This window comes from Plectrocnemia conspersa, unplaced genomic scaffold (genome assembly GCF_051122295.1).
Source record: "Plectrocnemia conspersa isolate PC_06_02 unplaced genomic scaffold, ASM5112229v1 ptg000012l, whole genome shotgun sequence".
Classification (NCBI taxonomy): Eukaryota; Metazoa; Arthropoda; class Insecta; order Trichoptera; family Polycentropodidae; genus Plectrocnemia; species Plectrocnemia conspersa.
Window position 1 is genome coordinate 28,175,756 of NW_028277176.1, and position 15,719 is coordinate 28,191,474.

The 15,719-nt window shown below is 46.8% G+C and overlaps 4 protein-coding genes across 4 annotated transcripts; 2 read left to right on the plus strand and 2 right to left on the minus strand.

Moving 5' to 3' along the window:
• Positions 1-4,267: 4,267 nt before the first annotated feature.
• On the minus strand, positions 4,268-5,075 carry LOC148228772 (histone H3). The gene has a single exon (XM_088200737.1). The coding sequence runs from the start codon at positions 5,020-5,022 to the stop codon at positions 4,612-4,614; it is 411 nt and encodes a 136-aa protein (XP_088056863.1). The 5' UTR covers positions 5,023-5,075; the 3' UTR covers positions 4,268-4,611.
• Positions 5,076-10,339: 5,264 nt separating this feature from the next.
• On the plus strand, positions 10,340-11,750 carry LOC148228773 (histone H4). The gene has a single exon (XM_088200747.1). It carries the CDS (start codon positions 10,369-10,371, stop codon positions 10,678-10,680), a length of 312 nt encoding a protein of 103 aa, XP_088056873.1. The 5' UTR covers positions 10,340-10,368; the 3' UTR covers positions 10,681-11,750.
• Positions 11,751-12,424: 674 nt separating this feature from the next.
• On the minus strand, positions 12,425-13,034 carry LOC148228774 (histone H2B-like). Its single transcript, XM_088200738.1, has one exon. It carries the CDS (start codon positions 12,945-12,947, stop codon positions 12,570-12,572), a length of 378 nt encoding a protein of 125 aa, XP_088056864.1. The 5' UTR covers positions 12,948-13,034; the 3' UTR covers positions 12,425-12,569.
• Positions 13,035-13,133: 99 nt separating this feature from the next.
• LOC148228775 (histone H2A-like) lies at positions 13,134-13,585 on the plus strand. Its single transcript, XM_088200744.1, has one exon. The coding sequence runs from the start codon at positions 13,181-13,183 to the stop codon at positions 13,553-13,555; it is 375 nt and encodes a 124-aa protein (XP_088056870.1). The 5' UTR covers positions 13,134-13,180; the 3' UTR covers positions 13,556-13,585.
• Positions 13,586-15,719: the final 2,134 nt, after the last annotated feature.

Here is a 15,719-nt window from a genome sequence, read left to right on the forward strand (position 1 = left end):
CTCTTCTGACCACAACCCGGTTCTGGTCAATCTCTCAAACCCTTTTGACATCACCCGGCCCCATACAGCTGAATCCCCCGGGATTTCAAAATTCACACACTGGCTAAAATTCAAATTTCACTTAGAAACAAACACAATAATCCCACACTTCTTAGCCACTAACGAACAAATAGACTCAGCAGTACAATCTCTTACAAACAACTACACAGCAGCATTAAACTTCGCGGCCACTCCAACTACCAATACAAGTACCCGCCCCCGCCTAGACCCTGAGACCAGACTGTTGATCTCCACCAAAAACCACTTTCGCAGACGCTGGCAACGCTACGGTGTCCCAGCGGACAAAATAGAAATGAACAAACACCAAGCGATAGTCAGAAAAGCGCTTCGAGATTTCCACAACAAGCAATGGGACCAAAAAATCAATTCTCTGGCCACCCAAGATAATTCCCTATGGAAATTAGCTAAATCACTCAAAAAACCCTCCCCGTACACCCCACCACTGCATACCTCCAACAGGGGACTGGTATACACGTCCACGGAAAAAACAGAAGCCTTCGCAGACTCTCTTCAAGAGCAATTCACGCCCAACCCTGCCCGCAGAGGACACAACACATTCACAGACTCGGTAAACTCCACCGTGTGCTCAATTAACTCAAAAACTCCGTCGGACAAAATTAAATTAACATCTCCGGCTGAAATATACTGTTTCATCCAGAACCTCCGGCCCCACAAAGCCCACGGATTAGATAACGTCCCCAACAAGGCTCTGACATATTCTCCCAAGAAAACAATCGTCACAATAACCAACATCTTCAACGCAGCTTTGCGCAATCGGTACTACCCCCCAGCTTGGAAATCTGCTATTGTAGTAATCCTCCCAAAGCCCAACAAAGACCCAAAATTTCCTCAAAACTACCGCCCCATCAGCCTTCTATCCTCTATCAACAAACTGTTCGAGCGAGTGATCCACAGACGTCTCACCACACTGACACGCGAGCTGAAAGTTCTTCCGGACGAACAGCACGGGTTCAGAGAAAACCACAACACATTACACCAACTCTTGCGCGTAACCGACACCATAGCGAACAATTTCAACCACAAATCTTCCTCAGTAGCCGTATTTTTTTGACATATCCCAAGCCTTCGACAGGGTATGGCATGAAGGCCTCTTGTACAAACTCCACACACTTAACTTCCCCACTAGCATTATCCAGCTGTTAGCTTCATTTTTAGATAGCCGCACATTTCAAGTGCGATTCGAGGGCTGCCTCTCGGCACCCAGACAAATCAAAGCAGGAGTACCTCAAGGCTCCATAATCTCACCGCTACTGTTCAACATCTTCACGTCCGACGTCCCCAAGCCATCCAACCGTCACACCATACTTGCACTCTACGCGGACGACACTGCTCGTCCAAATCTATTCCTCTTGCCATTTCGCGTGCTCAGAAAGAAATAGACAAATTAGAATTATGGTACGCCAAATGGCGCTTTAAAATTAATCCAGACAAAAGCCAAGGACTAATATTCACAAAAAAAAGTTGTACAAACCCACCCAGACTTAAAATTAGAAACACCCCAATTCCTTGGTCAACCCAAGTCAAATACCTCGGCCTCACCCTAGACAAAAAATTGACCTGGGGGCCCCACATAGCTAACACGGCAAGAAAAGATACAGCCGCCTACGGAGCCCTATACCCACTCATAGGAAGACGTAGCGTCCTCAACCTAAAAAACAAACTATTGCTTTACAAAGCCATCATCAGACCCACTTTAACATACGCCTCCCCTATATGGGGTACAGCAGCCCTAACTCACATCAAAAAGATGCAAGTATGCCAAAACAAGATTTTACACACAAGTGTAAAAGCGCCATGGTTCGTAAGGAACGAACAAATACATAACGACACAAACACGCCATACCTCTTTGACCACATTCTCAAACTAGCTCAACAGTTCTACAGGCACATCCCTAAGATAGACAACAATTCCATCAAACACCTAGCGGACCTAGATCCAAACACCATCCCCCACAAACACAAACGCCCACAAGGTATCCTAACCCGCCAACTACCAACCACCTCCCCTCCCATTACCGCAAACCCAGCCCAACCCATATCTAAACAACAGATAAAACACAGATAATATATACATTATCTTTTCAGACAGACAAAGGTGTAAAAGGATCAACATCCACGGTACACCAAAAATGTCATGATCAAGGATCAAGGAGTGAGCGCGGCCGGTGACAGCCCGGCAGTCAGCGCCGAGCCGGCGCCGGGTAGATTTGTCCGGCACGTCTGAAATGATAGTACTAGCCCATACAACACCATCCCCACTACACGGCGCCGGCCCGGTGCCGGGCAAATGCACCCGGCACGTGTGAAACCGGCCTAAGTCCTTCCACACATTTCGCGTTATTATTTTATTTTTGTATGTATTCTACTAAGATAATTAAAAGAGATTACATTAATATAATTAAAATTTCGAAGTCTATTTCTTCCGCTATTGCCTAAACACGAGGAATATATATTATATTTTATTACAAGATACCACAAACACTGTCAACGGCCCGGTTCATGTTTGAGTTTTACCCCCACCACACTCAACTCGGTACCCGGCGCCGGACAGTTTAGTGAGCGCGGCCATTGGCTCGCCGTTGCTCGCGCTGTACGGACGTATCGCGCGGACGCTCTCGACCAGCCAGCTCACGGACACTGACGCGTTCGGACAAGTTCGGACGCGTGGTGACTTGCAGCGACCCGCGGTCTTCAAGGCCGCAAACAAATTGATCTGTGACCGCGTTTGGCGTGGTCACGACAATTCAAAAGGCCCTTCTCAGGGCCACCTTCGCCTTCGTCATGGACGACCAGACTCTTCCTCCCTCCCCTTCCTCGGAGGCAGAAAACTTAAGGAGGATTATCAAGGAGATGGAGGATCGCCACAACCTCCAAATGGAGCAACAACACCAGCAGCAGAAAATGCTGATTAAGCAGCTGACCGAGCTAACGAAGATCAACATGGCTTTACAGTCAAAAATTGATCTCATCCTGACTGGATCAGCACAAGCACAACCAGCAAGCGAAGCGTCTGACATGGACACAGAGGAGGCCTCGACCGACACGAGGAAGCCGAGACGGAAGAGGAAGAAGGCTGCAATGTCGACCAGCCCTCTGACTACAACCAGCCCACCGACAACGACCAGCCCACCGACGACGACCAACCCACAGACGACCAGTCCACCGATGGACGACGGCTTCACCACGGTGACCAGAAAGACACGTGCTGTCAGAATTTCCGACAGCGAGTCCGATTCGGATGGTCCCGAGGACAACTCAGAGGACTCGCAAAAAGCCAAGCCAGCTGCGAAGATCCCGCCGATTTATCTCCGCTCCGGAGACAACTTTTATAAGTTGATGGATGACCTGAGACGCATGGCCATCCCTCTCTCGACAGCCAAGCAGACCAAAGATGCTACCCCTAAAAAAGCCGTCACCGCCGCCGCCGCCAAGCCCAAGAAGACCCCGACTAAGGCGAAGAAGACGGCCAAACCGCCCACCAAGAAGCCGAAGACACCCAAAGCCGCGACTGGCGGTACCAGAGGCAGACCTGCGGGCAAAAAGAACGCCGCCAAGAAGTAAACTTGCGACCCAGCCAGAATCATACAAAGGTCCTTTTCAGGGCCACTAATATTTTTCGGTTACTTTGTTTCCATACTGTTTTTCGTAATACAATTTGGTTATTTTCAAAACGTGTAATATACGCATTATATATCATATATTATGTGTATGTCAGGTTTTGGGTTTTTTAAATATTTATTACAAAGTTACTTGATTGATGCAGTGACGCTACATCTCACATTTATTTTTGAACGCATGTAGACATTTTATAATAATTTACTATTGCAATAGGACGTCTGCTAAGCACGTTGTCTGTGCCCCTCGTTTTAGGTGGAGAGAATTTTACTGAAAGTCGGATCGCTGAATTTTTGGTGCCCACTGCTGGACACAAAAATGAATGAAAATTTTTTTTTTTTTATAAAATTTATACTTTAGTTTTAAGCGAGAGTGTAATAACGTAAAATTTCGAAATTCATAGAAAACACTGCCCGATAGTAGACGGGGAAATAATGTACTTCTCGGTCAATATAACTATTAAATTGTCAATAGTATTGAGTTATTACATAATAAATGTGAAAATATTTCAGGCTTCCTTGTAAGTATTTAGGTAATTGTCTACCCAGCACCAATATTTTTATTACTTTGATGTATGCAATATAAAATATATTTATATATGTATGTACATTACAATTTCAATGCATATTTAGTTATATCCATCATGACATTTCTCGAAGCAATCTTCCATATGAAGATATGATTGAAGCCACACCCAATTAATTGCCATACTACCTATTATATGATTTCAGAAAATGTATTTTGAACTCATTGAAAAGTGCAAAAATGCAAACTTAAAGCTGTCGTTAATATTTGAATATGTGGAGCAGTTTCTATATAATAAGTCATTTTTGTAAGCAAGGAATTTTTCTTAGCCGAACTAATAAATTGGTGGCCCTGAAAAGGGCCGTTTTGTCAAAATAAGATTTAGTCAAATTAAGCGCGTTCTCCTCGGATTCTTCTCGCCAATTGGATATCCTTCGGCATGATGGTGACCCTCTTAGCGTGGATGGCGCACAAGTTGGTGTCTTCGAAAAGACCTACGAGGTAAGCCTCGCTGGCTTCCTGGAGAGCCATGACGGCGGAGCTCTGAAAGCGCAAGTCGGTCTTGAAGTCCTGAGCAATCTCACGGACTAAGCGTTGGAAAGGGAGCTTGCGGATCAAGAGCTCGGTGGACTTTTGGTAACGACGGATCTCACGGAGAGCTACGGTTCCCGGCCTGTAACGATGGGGCTTCTTCACTCCTCCGGTGGCGGGAGCCGATTTGCGAGCTGCCTTCGTGGCCAGCTGCTTCCTAGGAGCCTTGCCTCCCGTGGACTTACGGGCGGTTTGCTTGGTACGAGCCATTTTAACGACGAGTTCCTGTGCGTGCGGCGACGAGAATTCGAGTGAAATTTCGAGTCAAAGTCAAAGTTTTTGTGTTGTGGGAGTCCCTGCATTTGTGCTCTATCTCCCTGTCGGAATTTATGTTGTTAATGTGTCAAAAGTAATGATTAATTAATAACGAACAATGATGGCCCCAGCCGCGCACAGCGCGGCTAGGGCCAACACTATTCATGCGAATAGAGGTTTATGTTTTAAATTTTAAGATGTCCAGCGGATGTGGATTTCCGTAAGGGTCCCCCGATCTACAGAGGTTGTTGATAGTGCTGTTGGGGTTTTGTGGCAGTGACTTAAAAAATTTTTCCGACAGTTTCTGTATATACTCCATGATTTGTTCCATGTCCGTGTCTTTGTGGATGTCGGAGTTTCTCACAAACCAGGGCGCGTCGGTGGCCTGTCTGAGGACTCTGTTTTGGACTATCTGGAGCCTTTTCAAGTAGCAGCTCCGAGCGTATCCCCAGACCGGAGCAGCGTAAGTCATCACGGGCCGGATGATCATTTTGTATATCAGGAGCTTGTTCTTCAGTGAGAGCCTCGACCTCCTTCCTACCAGAGGTTGGAGGGCGGAGACCCCCGCCAAAGTTTTGCTCCTGATGTTTTCTATGTGCGGTTTCCAGCGCAGTCGTTTGTCTAACGTGAGCCCGAGATACCTAGTCTCGTCGGTCCAGGGAACGGCCGTGCCGCACATTGTCACATTGCCCGGCGTCTTTTTGGATACGCTTTTGGAAAATAGAACCGCAGCACTCTTCTTTGGGTTCACGGTGATCCTCCATTTGCTGAACCATGCTTCCAGCTCATCGATGTAGTTCTGGAGCCTCTCCACTATGAGCTGTGGGCTTCTAGATTGAAAAAGGATAGCTGTGTCGTCCGCGTACAGCGCTATTCTGGCCCTCCTGTCGACCGGTTTCGGTAAGTCCGATGTGTATAAAGTATACAGGAGTGGTCCTAGTATGGAGCCTTGGGGGACTCCTGCAGCTATTGGCCGTATCGCTGATATTGTGTTCTCGTTTTTGACACTGAACTTCCTGTCCCGCAGGTAAGACGAGAGTAACCTGCAAAGAGAAGAAGAGACATTTTGATTGATTAATTTGTGAAGCAAGCCGTCATGCCAAACCCTGTCGAAGGCTTTCGCAATGTCCAGGAAGATCGCCCCCGTCGAGAGCTTGAGTGAGAAGCCGGAGTTGATGTACTCGACGACTCTCATCAGCTGGTGTACAGAGGAGTGCTGCGGCCTGAATCCATGTTGTTCATCTGGAATGATGTTTTTCTCAGCAATGTCCTCTTTGAGCCTTCTTTCGATGACTCTTTCGCACACTTTTCCAATTGTCGACAGTAGGCTAATGGGTCTGTAGTCTTCCGGTTTGGTGCCTCCCGTGTTGGGCTTTCTTATCAATATGACGGTCGCCGTCTTCCAGCCTGTGGGGAAATGTCTGAGTCTTAGACACGAGTTTATCAGAATCGAAATAATCAGATACCCCCTCTCCGGTAGGAGTTGTAGCGCTTTCGGTTTTATTTCATCCGGGCCTGGTGCTTTATTGGCTCTCATGTGTGAAATGATGTCTTCTATTTCCAGTGGGCTCGTGTGTCTGATGCGGTCGCTCGGTGGTGTTGACATCTCGTGGAGCACTTCGTTTTCTATCCTGTCCACGAACAGAGGATCGATGTTAATAATTGTGGGGGTGAATTGGGACTGCAAACCGTCTGCGAAAGCTTCCGCTTTGTCTTCCGGGGTGACAGCGATACTTCCGTCGGATCTCTTGATCGGTGGTACGTTGGTCGATTTGTTGCGTAGCGCCTTGGCCATTTTCCACAGTGATCCATCGTCGGTGGCCAGTGACTGGATTTTTTCCTTCCATTGGCTGTTTCGGAGTTCCGCCAGGGTAGATTTTACCTCTCGGTCCAGTCGGTTCAACTCCGCCTTGTCCGAGGGGTTGCAGAACTTTTGCCATCGCTTTCTTGCTTTGTTCCTGTTTCGTATGACCCGCCGGATGCTCAAGGGAATGGGAGGGGTCAGTTCGGGGTCGTAGGGAGAGGAGTTGGACTCCAGCGCCTTGCGAATTTCCGTGGTGAATTTATTTGCAGCTGCATCCAGCCCGTCGCACGTCGCTAAACATACGGGAAGCGTCAGGAAGTCGTTTGCCGTCTTCTGAAACTTCTTCCAGTCGATGCGATTTCTGGCGATGACCGGCAGGGGGTGATGTGTCGTTTTCAGGATTAGGAGCACGGGGTTGTGATCGGATGAGAGCTCGTCTAGGTTTGTCAGCAAGTAGGAGTAGTGGACGTTTTGGAAAAGCGCTATGTCGAGGACGTCCGTCCGGTGCGGAGGGATCATGCTTCGGAACGTTGGCGTAGCGGGTGCGTCGACGTGGGTCGGGTTTGTCCTGTGGGTAAGATAAGTGTTTAGTATTATGCCGTTTTTGTTGCTACTGTGTGAATACCACGCTGTGTGTTTGGAATTGAAGTCGCCTGCGATGATGGTCGGGATGTCTGATGCCAGAAGCGAGTCGAGATCTACGCCCAGGAGGGTTTTGTTGGGGGGGTTGTAAAAGGATATGAGCCGGATTTTTCGGTCGTCCGACAGTTTGATTATGACTATCGTCGCCTCGGAATGACGGAGCGGTGGAGTGGGTTCTTTGTAGTGTTGGACGGTTCTCGACACGTAAATGGCCGTGCCTCCTCCTTTCCTGTCCTTTCGGTCGTCTCTGTGCAGCGTGTAGTTTGCAATCTTAGCCCAGTAGCCCGGACGCAAGTGCGTCTCGTTCACTAGGATCGCTTCCAGTCCATGGGTTTGAGCGAACACTGCGAGCTCGTTACGCTTATTCTGTAGTCCGTTGGCATTCCAGTATGCCGTTCTGAGTTGGGTACCTGAAACGAGAGAAGAAAGCATTAATTGCGGATTTTAATCATTTCTGCCATCATCGGGATCATGGCCATCATTGTTTTTTGGATGAAGGTCTGCATGTCCGCCGTAGTGAACGGTCCAGGGGCAGGTTGAGGGGGGGGAAAGTTTGGAGTGGGAAGATTGGATGGGAGTGGGACAGGCTGCGGCTGAGGAACGGGAGTGGGTGCGACAGCCGGTTTGCTTCCTGCGGCCGCTTTGGCGTAGGAGGACGCAGCCGTGGGAGCTTTAGGACACATCCTATAGCTCGCCGGGTGGCTTCCCCCGCAGTTCGCGCAAGTTGGAGGCTGATCGGCGTTCTTCTTGCAGTCGCGTGTATGGTGCTGCCCTGCGCATTTGACGCAGGCCGGTGACAGGTTGCAATTTCTTGCTCCATGTCCGAATTTTTGGCAGCGGTGGCACTGGGAGAGCTGTCCCGGTCGTCTCTTGAGCTCCTCAGCTCTCACGCTGAGTCCGTTGAGGTGTGTGATCTTAAAAAGTTCTTTTCCTTGGACGGTGCGCTCTGCCTGTGCAAGCACGAGCGGGATGTCCTTTCCGCGGGATTTCATCCTGTGGACAGAAATAATCGGATAGTTGTCTGATTTTAACGACTTCATAATGTCGGAACATTCTATACCTGTGGGCACTCCACGGAGGACAACCTTGAGTGATTTGTCCTCCTGGAGTGCGAATGTATGAAATTGGACCCCTTTTTTGGTTAACGTCCTTGTTACCACCCTGAAGTGGTCGGAGGACGTTAGTTGGATCCGGATTCCGTCTTTGGTCTGCTTGGCTGTCGAGAGAGGGATGGCCATGCGTCTCAGGTCGTCCATCAACTTATAGAAGTTGTCACCGGAGCGGAGATAAATCGGCGGGATCTTCGCAGCTGGCTTGGCTTTTTGTGAGTCCTCTGAGTTGTCCTCGGGACCATCTGAATCGGACTCGCTGTCGGAAATTCTGACAGCACGTCTCTTTCTGGTCACCGTGGTGAAGCCGTCGTCCATCGGTGGACTGGTCGTCTGTGGGCTGGTCGTCGTCGGTGGGCTGGTCGTCGTCGGTGGGCTGGTCGTCGTCGGTGGGCTGGTTGTCGTCGGTGGGCTGGTTGTAGTCAGAGGGCTGATCGACGTTGCAGCCTTCTTCCTCTTCCGTCTCGGCTTCCTCGTGTCGGTCGAGGCCTCCTCTGTGTCCATGTCAGACACTTCGCTTGCTGGTTGTGCTTGTGCTGATCCAGTCAGGATAAGATCAATTTTTGACTGTAAAGCCATGTTGATCTTCGTTAGCTCGGTCAGCTGCTTAATCAGCATTTTCTGCTGCTGGTGTTGTTGCTCCATTTGGAGGTTGTGGCGATCCTCCATCTCCTTGATAATCCTCCTTAAGTTTTCCGCCTCCGAGGAAGGGGAGGGAGGAAGAGTCTGTTCGTCCATGACGAAGGCGAAGGTGGCCCTGAGAAGGGCCTTTTGAATTGTCGTGACCACGCCAAGCGCGGTCACAGATCAATTTGTTTGCGGCCTTGAAGACCGCGGGTCGCTGCAAGTCACCACGCGTCCGAACTTGTCCGAACGCGTCAGTGTCCGTGAGCTGGCTGGTCGAGAGCGTCCGCGCGATACGTACGTACAGCGCGAGCAACGGCGAGCCAATTGAAATTTCGAGAGAAACGGCCCGCTTTTATAGTAAGCGTGTTCTTTTGACTATTTTACGGAGAGTGGGGGTCGTACTCAACGGCAAAGCGTCGTTTCAAAATTTTGGGTTTACTTTATTTTACTATTAACTACCTAATTCTAATAGTATATAGTTTACATATTTTATTTATTTTAAATATTTTCCAGAATATTTACGTTTTTTTTTTTTTTTTTTTTTCGGTTTTAAAATAAATGTTTATGTATTGTTAGTAGGGTTGCCAACAGTCCCTGATTGACCGAGATTGTCCCGGAATTGAAATCGCCGTCGATGTTTCCGGTTGAGTGGCAAATTATTTAGCAATTCCAGAGAAATAGTATGCAACAGGTCATCTCGGACATTTTTGAATGAATAAATAAAAAATTCGAGTTGACTTTTTTTTTTTTTTAAGCTCCCACCAAAATCACCCGTGACAGTCACGGGTCAAAATCATAAATAAAATGTAAATTTAATTATCCTATTAAATAAACGATATACAAAAAAAAAAAAAAATGGCTGAAAGGTTATTATTTTACAAAAAAAAAACATTATTCGTAATTAAAAATAAAATAACTCTGGATATATGCGCGTTAATTTATTTAAACGAAAAACTAACAGCTTTGTTTTCATAACTAAAATTAAACTATAACCCCCACCACGCGCATGTTTTAGCTCCGCCCACAATATTGCGTTTGTATATAAGGCGGTGTCTTGAAAAATTTTCTCACTTCTCTTCCGTCGCTCGTTTCGTGTGGTTGGACTTTATACTTTCAAAGATGACTGGTCGCGGAAAGGGAGGAAAGGGATTGGGGAAAGGAGGAGCTAAGCGTCACAGGAAGGTGTTGAGGGACAACATCCAGGGTATCACCAAGCCCGCCATCCGTCGTCTGGCTCGCAGAGGGGGAGTCAAGCGTATCTCCGGTCTGATATACGAGGAGACCAGAGGCGTGTTGAAGGTTTTCCTAGAAAACGTCATCAGGGACGCCGTCACCTACACCGAGCACGCCAAGAGGAAGACCGTCACCGCCATGGATGTCGTCTATGCTTTGAAAAGACAAGGACGTACTCTATACGGATTCGGAGGCTAATCATCTCGCATCGCTGACTTTTCGAAAAAGGCCCTTTTCAGGGCCGCCAATTTTTTATTTTCGGTTAAGAATTAATCTTGCATTCAACAAATTTATTTACGCACCTTTCAAATAATTGTTATACCTTTTATTAACCCTTAAAATCTGGTTTGATACTATTAAGAGGCGAGTGATTCGATAAATATTATTTTTAGATAGATTTTTACTACCTATCGGTCTTTGTATGTACCGTATCCTCAAACCGAAATTCTTTGAATGCATTATAAATTTTAGGACGAAGCGAAAAAAATACACCTAATTGATATGAGATATTTATGCACTATTTTTTAAATAATTTTTTCCGGGTTAAAAAAAATTTGACGTGAAAAAAGTATTTTTGATTTAAAAATCGAAAGTATATGGATAATTCTATTTATGAAAGCTGCTGATTTGGTTACCTAAATATATCAATGAATGGTGATAGATATAAACATAATTACATAATAGCGACAGTCCGTTCACCGTTTATTAAATTAAGACATTTTTTTGGTACGCAACCTAAACGAATTTAAAACAATCGTTGCTCTCGTGTTATCGTTTTATTACCTACAATGTACAGTCACGTTTTAAATTGTATTAAATTAAGGCGACCAGATTTTGAAAATATCAGAGACACTAAAAATAAAATGGTCATCTCTAAAATTTTATGGATAACGGACAGTTGCCGCAAGAACTAAAAAAACGTTATGAAGTTTTTTGAGAAGGATAAATGCTACGGGAGTTAAAAATATATCATTTTGACTTTAAAATCTAATAATAAGGAAATGTATTAATTCATTTCTATTTCCGGCGAAACACACGTTGAGAGCCACTTAATAATGACTTGAATTGATGCATTGATACATTTATAATATGTCTAGAAAAATTCATTAAAATATTCGGACCGTATCAAAAGATACATAAGTTTTTCTGGTAGTCAAACTGCCGGATGAAAGAAATACAAAATATATTTATAAAACCTTCGCATTTGTCTAAATATAATTAAAATAAAAAGAAAATTCATACATTTATTTAGTCATCTCTTAAAAAAAATAAAACACTAAACATGTATTTTTAATTTGACATGGAAGCGATCACATACACAGGACGCCAATTGGCGTCTGCGGTGTTTAACTTTCGGCACACTCAGGACGCCAATTGGTGTGAGCGGTAGGTAAAGTGTTAATGTATACATATTTTTTAATAAACAGCAGTGCTGTCCAACTAGTGGGCCACGAAGAACTTTTTTTTTTAAATATTTTATTTTATTCATTTTGTAAGATTCTGAGTATTTTTGTTTATGATAAGTAACAATATAATACTGTTGGATTTGTTTTCTTCGTGTAATTAAAATAACTTGATAAGTGATAATAACTGAGTTTTCAATTTCAATTACCAATTACAAAATAAAAAATGGACAGCGCTGCCATACAATAATTAATAATTACTATATGAAACAAATAAAAATAAGTAAAGTCGCTCTCCATTTTGCCCATTTGGTATAGGATTTTCCAACAATCGATATTAAATTTCGTCCAAAAATCTGGTGTGTGAAATTGGGTATTGTGTAACATTAGTTTTGGTCACAGTCCGACTGTTTTAACATTATTATACAAAATATAAACCGTTAGATTTGTAAGTGTTATTTATGCTTTCCTTTCGGCTTACAAAGTTAACGCAGGTGACGAGGATTCCTCAATAATTAAAAATAGCAAATAAGTGGTGTTTTATAGATTGATGACAAAGGGTAATAGGATATTATAGTGAAAGTAGTCATTGGTGAAAAACATAATTAGCAGGATATCAAACAAAACCGAAAAAAAGATTCGTTGGCCCTGAAAAGGGCCGTTTGGTGTACGTGAAGGATCTGTTTACTTGGAGCTGGTGTATTTAGTGACTGCTTTGGTGCCTTCACTGACGGCGTGTTTGGCCAATTCACCGGGCAGCAAGAGCCTGACGGCAGTCTGGATCTCCCTGCTGGTGATGGTGGAACGCTTGTTGTAGTGAGCCAGGCGAGAGGATTCGGCCGCGATTCGTTCGAACAGATCGTTGACGAAGCTGTTCATGATGCTCATCGCTTTCGAGGAAATGCCGGTGTCGGGGTGGACTTGCTTCAGCACCTTGTAAATGTAGATGGCGTAACTTTCCTTCCTCTTCTTCCTTTTGTTCTTCTTCTTGTCGGTCTTGGTGATGTTTTTCTGAGCCTTGCCGGACTTCTTCGCTGCCTTCCCGCTGGTTTTCGGTGCCATGATCGGACTCTGCTGCAAAGCTCAGTCGGAACGGGTGGGTGAAAATTTGAAAAGACTGGTAGAGTTTACTATCGGATAAACGCAGCGCAAGTAGGGGACGTTGGCATCGGTAGAGTGGTGGGGAAAAGCGGCACGTACCGCGACTGGTATAAATATACAGCCCGTCAACCGCAAAAATTTACACTCGCTCTTCCGTTCTTCTGCGGTCGTGTTCGTTTAATTCATCACTCAACATGTCCGGTCGCGGTAAAGGTGGCAAAGTCAAGGGAAAGGCGAAGTCCCGTTCCAGCCGCGCTGGACTCCAATTCCCCGTGGGACGTATCCATCGTCTCTTGAGGAAGGGAAACTACGCCGAGAGGGTCGGCGCCGGTGCTCCCGTCTACTTGGCCGCCGTCATGGAATATCTGGCCGCTGAAGTCCTCGAGTTGGCCGGCAACGCAGCTCGCGACAACAAAAAAACTAGGATCATCCCCAGACATCTCCAACTGGCCATCCGAAACGACGAGGAGTTAAACAAACTTCTCTCCGGAGTCACCATCGCTCAAGGAGGAGTACTGCCCAACATTCAAGCCGTTCTCTTACCCAAGAAGACCGAGAAAAAGGCTTAAATGGATATCTTATACTATTCACTGACAAAAGGCCCTTTTAAGGGCCGCCAATTTATTAAATCGGTTATTTAGGTTTCTGCTACATATTTGTAGGTTCACAACCACCGCTTAAAATGAAGCTTCTTACTACTTTGATAATAAAATTCAAAAAAGCCTTCGCTGATTGTTCGTAACAAAGTAGCGAGAATAAGTCGGAGCAAGATTATTATATTTACAAGTTGTTAGTAGGAAATATTCTATAATAACTAGAACAGGGGTGGCCAACCTGCGGGCCCGCCTTGAACATTTTTCCGGACCGCGAGATTCTTTACAATGTACGCTCAGTAGTATTATTATTATATTTATGTTTACATGTAAGAATAATAGTAAACACAATAATAATAACTCGCTATGTTTCAATTGTTCACTCCAAAAAAATGTCTATAGTGTATCTAAATCTAATATTAACATGGGGACATAATTTTATATGTAGCCCGCAAGATCATTTGGGTTGGCTGCCCCTGAACTAGAACAGTTTTCTGCGAATTTGTTTACACCGATACGAGGACGGACGCTCCGACAAGCTCGCGAACGCTAAGCATCGCCCGAAACCCGCGCATTGCCGTAGTGAAAGTGCAAGGGCTCGGTCGAAATGGCCGACCCTAGTGTGCCCCCCGCCCGCGCCGCGAAAAAACACATTCCGCGGCTGGAGACGATTCCCGCCACCGCTCCGGATGGCGCTGCCCACTCGCGGGTCCGATCCCGCTCGCGCGCGCGAGACCCGGAGATCGACGAGCTCCGCACCCGTTCGCGCATGCGCGACTCGGAGATGGACGACTTACGAGTCAAGGTCGACCTGCTGTTGAAACAGCGGGAAATCGACCTCAAGAAAATAGACGCGCTGACAGCCACTGTCAGAACTTTGAGCTCACAGAACGAGTTTCTGAGAGGCTTGGAAGGAGTGGCTAGTCAGCTCAAAACGACGACGCTGACCAGCTCGACGTCGCCTACACAGACCCCGACGCCGATCGCACCCCAGCTCACTCCGACTCCGCCCCAGGAACCGTCCGCTAGCGAATCGTCTGCTCTCTCCTCGACCGAGGAGATGGAGACGGACGGCTTCAGGACAACAAAGACGAAGCGCAAGCGCAGAAGGAAGACGACGCGCAGCGCAACGGAGGCGCCCGCCGCCACCTCTCCAGAAGCAGAAACAGCCCCAGCCACATCGGAAATAAAAACCGAAAAGGTGCCGCCAATTTTTATTAAGAGCGGCACCAGTTACGTGCGGCTCGAGGCTGACCTCCGTCGACTCGCGATCCCTGTCTCGTCTGCCAAGCAGACTAGAGACGGGATCAAGCTACAGCTGACCTCATCGACCAGCTACAGGACGGTGACGAGGCTCCTTTCCGAAAGGAAACAGGAGTTTCACACCTATCAGCTTCAGGAGGAAAAGCTGCTGAAGGTGGTGCTGCGAGGCGTCCCGACCGGCATCCAGACTGACGAACTACTTAAGGCGCTAAAGCTGACACATCCGGTGAAGTCAGTTCACCGAATGAAGGTCCGAGGCAAAGACGCCCCAATGATCCTAGTCCAAGCGGAGAGGACTGAAGCAGGTAAGTCAATTTTTAATATCACTCACCTGCTCGGCCTCAGCATCAGGGCCGAGGAGCTTAAAAGAAGACCAGGACACATCGGGCAGTGTCACCGGTGCCAGAAGTTTGGACACGGTGCCAGTTTCTGCAACGTGGCCCCGGCTTGCGTCAAATGTGCAGGCCCTCACCTAACGAGGGACTGCAAAAAGACGCAGGAACAGCACCCGAAATGCGTCAACTGCGGAGGCGACCATCCTGCTAATTACAGGAGGTGCGCAAAAGCCCCGCATGCTGCGTCCTACGCGAACATCGCGAAGGGTGCAGCACCCCAGACCACTAAACCATCTGTTGTAGGAACAGGAGGAGCTTCGCCGCCAGCTAAGCCCCTCGAAAATCTGACGAAGCTAGCTCCCACACTGGAGAGCGCGCTCCCGATGTTGGTAGAGGTTCTCCCTCTACTTACCCAGCTGATGGCCATCTTTGGCAAAAAATAGATGGACGCGTTAGCCCCAGCCGAACAACTCAGACTCGTTTTCTGGAACGCGAACGGGCTGCTGAACAAGCGCAACGACGTGGAGCTTTTCGCGAAGCAC